At 53.4% G+C, this 1,806-nt stretch overlaps 1 protein-coding gene and 1 pseudogene across 1 annotated transcript in view; one reads left to right on the top strand and one right to left on the bottom strand.

Annotated features, from left to right (window-relative positions):
* Positions 1 to 140, bottom strand: part of Abraxas1 (abraxas 1, BRCA1 A complex subunit) — a 14,518-nt gene extending 14,378 nt beyond the window's left edge. The window contains exon 1 of the mRNA XM_004629272.2: positions 26 to 140. Coding sequence (XP_004629329.1) covers positions 26 to 140 — 115 coding nt within the window. The remainder of the gene's footprint in view (positions 1 to 25) is intronic.
* Positions 141 to 750: 610 nt separating this feature from the next.
* Positions 751 to 850, top strand: LOC111816231 (annotated as a pseudogene).
* Positions 851 to 1,806: the final 956 nt, after the last annotated feature.

Genomic DNA, 1,806 nt, shown 5'->3' with positions numbered 1-1,806 from the left:
TCAAAGACAGAAAAAGACGACTTACCGATTGTATAAACAACTTCCACATCGTCCATCTGGGAGTCAGTAATGCTGTTTTTAGCTTCGCCTTTCACTTCCCCGAGGAGAAATCCCTCCTGTGGACACAGATGAGAAGCCATCTGTGGAAGGAAGTGAGGACACTGCCCCACGCACACAGGCCTGTGCCCCTGCCTGCACACACAGGACCAACAGCTTGTAGCTTCTGAAGGGGGCAGTGAGCAGCAGCAGTGGGGGCCTTAGTGGAGACAAAAAGCTGCGCGGGCCAAAGCCACTGAGCACAGTGACAGATGGAGGATGGCTAGAGACAGGAACTCGGGCGCTGCATCAGCCTAGGTCTCAGCCCGACCCAGGGCCGGTAGGGCTGGAAGCTCCATAGGAGACTGAGATGTATCTCTAGACTGAAAACTGGGAAGTGTGACTGCAAACCACGAGAGACTGAAGAATGGAATTTGGCTTCTGAGCCTGCCAAGGAGAACGCGTTGTGCTGCAGGCCTCTGGCCAGAGCAGCAGGGATTTCTTTGCATTTCAGGAAATCCAGTTTCTCCTCGAGGTGCACTTGAAAACCCAGTGTGCTTGACAATGAAATTTTACCCTTTTGAAAGTTAATACAGGCCTGGGGAGATAGCTCAGTAGAATAAGCACTTGCCTGGTAAGCACAAGGTCCTGCGTTCAATCCCCAGTACAAAAAAAAAAAAAAGAAAGAAAGAAAAAGAAAAAAAGAATTGTGCTGTGCTCTCTTCGTAAGCACATATACTAAAATTGGAACGATAAAGAGATTAGCATGGTCCCTGTGCAAGGATGACAAATTCGTGAAGCTTTCCATATTTAAAAAAAAAAAAAAAAAGTTAATACAAAAACCTACGACCCTAGCCCAAGGGCTGAGCACAGGGTGGCGTCCACAGGGTACTCAGGGAACCACCCGAAACCTACTTGTTTTTTCTCAGCCTCACTGGGGCACAAGGTCTGTGGGTTACAAAGGCACCTTCGGTTCACATCTACACAGAGCTGTCCCCAGATAAGCTCCACAGCCAGTTTAATTTGCCCTGTCTATCTGCTCTTTGCTGGATATTAATTTGTAAAGGTCATTTGAAATAGTATCCACTGCCCAGTGAGGTGGCACACACCAGTCATCCCAGCACTCGGGAGACTGAGGCAAGAGAATTGCCTGAAATCAAGGATAGGCTGGGCTGCACAAGCAAGTTCCAGGCCAGTCTGTACTACTGTACTACATACTGAGGCCCTGTCTCAAAAAACAAAAACAAAAACAAAAACAACGAAGATACACACAAAACATGCTGATTACAGTGATTCTTAGGATCCGTTACAAAAGCAATCTGGGGTAACTTGAGACAGACAGGGTCCCGCTGTGTAGTCCAGCCTGGCCTTGAACTCGCTGTGCACCCGGGCTGGCCTCGGCCTCGGGGCGATTCTCCCGCCTCAGCCTTCCAAGGGCGGGGCTCACTGGCGTGCGCCTCCACTCCCTGCGTTCTATTACAGAGAAACCACCGGGCACCGCTCGGCGTGGCGTCCTTCCTGTCACGGAGACGGGTGCAGCTGGGAGGCTGCGGGTCCCCAGTCTCGGCGCCTTCGCCATTCCCTGGTCGCAAGCGGCGCTGTGTGCTGGACACAGCGCGGTTCTCCACCTCACCCGCGGCTGAGCACGGAGAGGAAAGCGCCAGCGCGCGCGTCAGACCGCAGCAGCGGGCCGGCGGGCCAGGCGAGCCGAGCAGGCTCGGGAGAGGCGCCGGGCGGGAGAGCCGGCTTCCACGCCGCCGCCGCGCACGC

The sequence above is a fragment of the Octodon degus genome, unplaced genomic scaffold (genome assembly GCF_000260255.1).
Source record: "Octodon degus isolate 3935 unplaced genomic scaffold, OctDeg1.0 scaffold00028, whole genome shotgun sequence".
In the NCBI taxonomy this organism is placed as follows: Eukaryota; Metazoa; Chordata; class Mammalia; order Rodentia; family Octodontidae; genus Octodon; species Octodon degus.
This window is presented reverse-complemented; position numbering and strand designations above follow the sequence as displayed.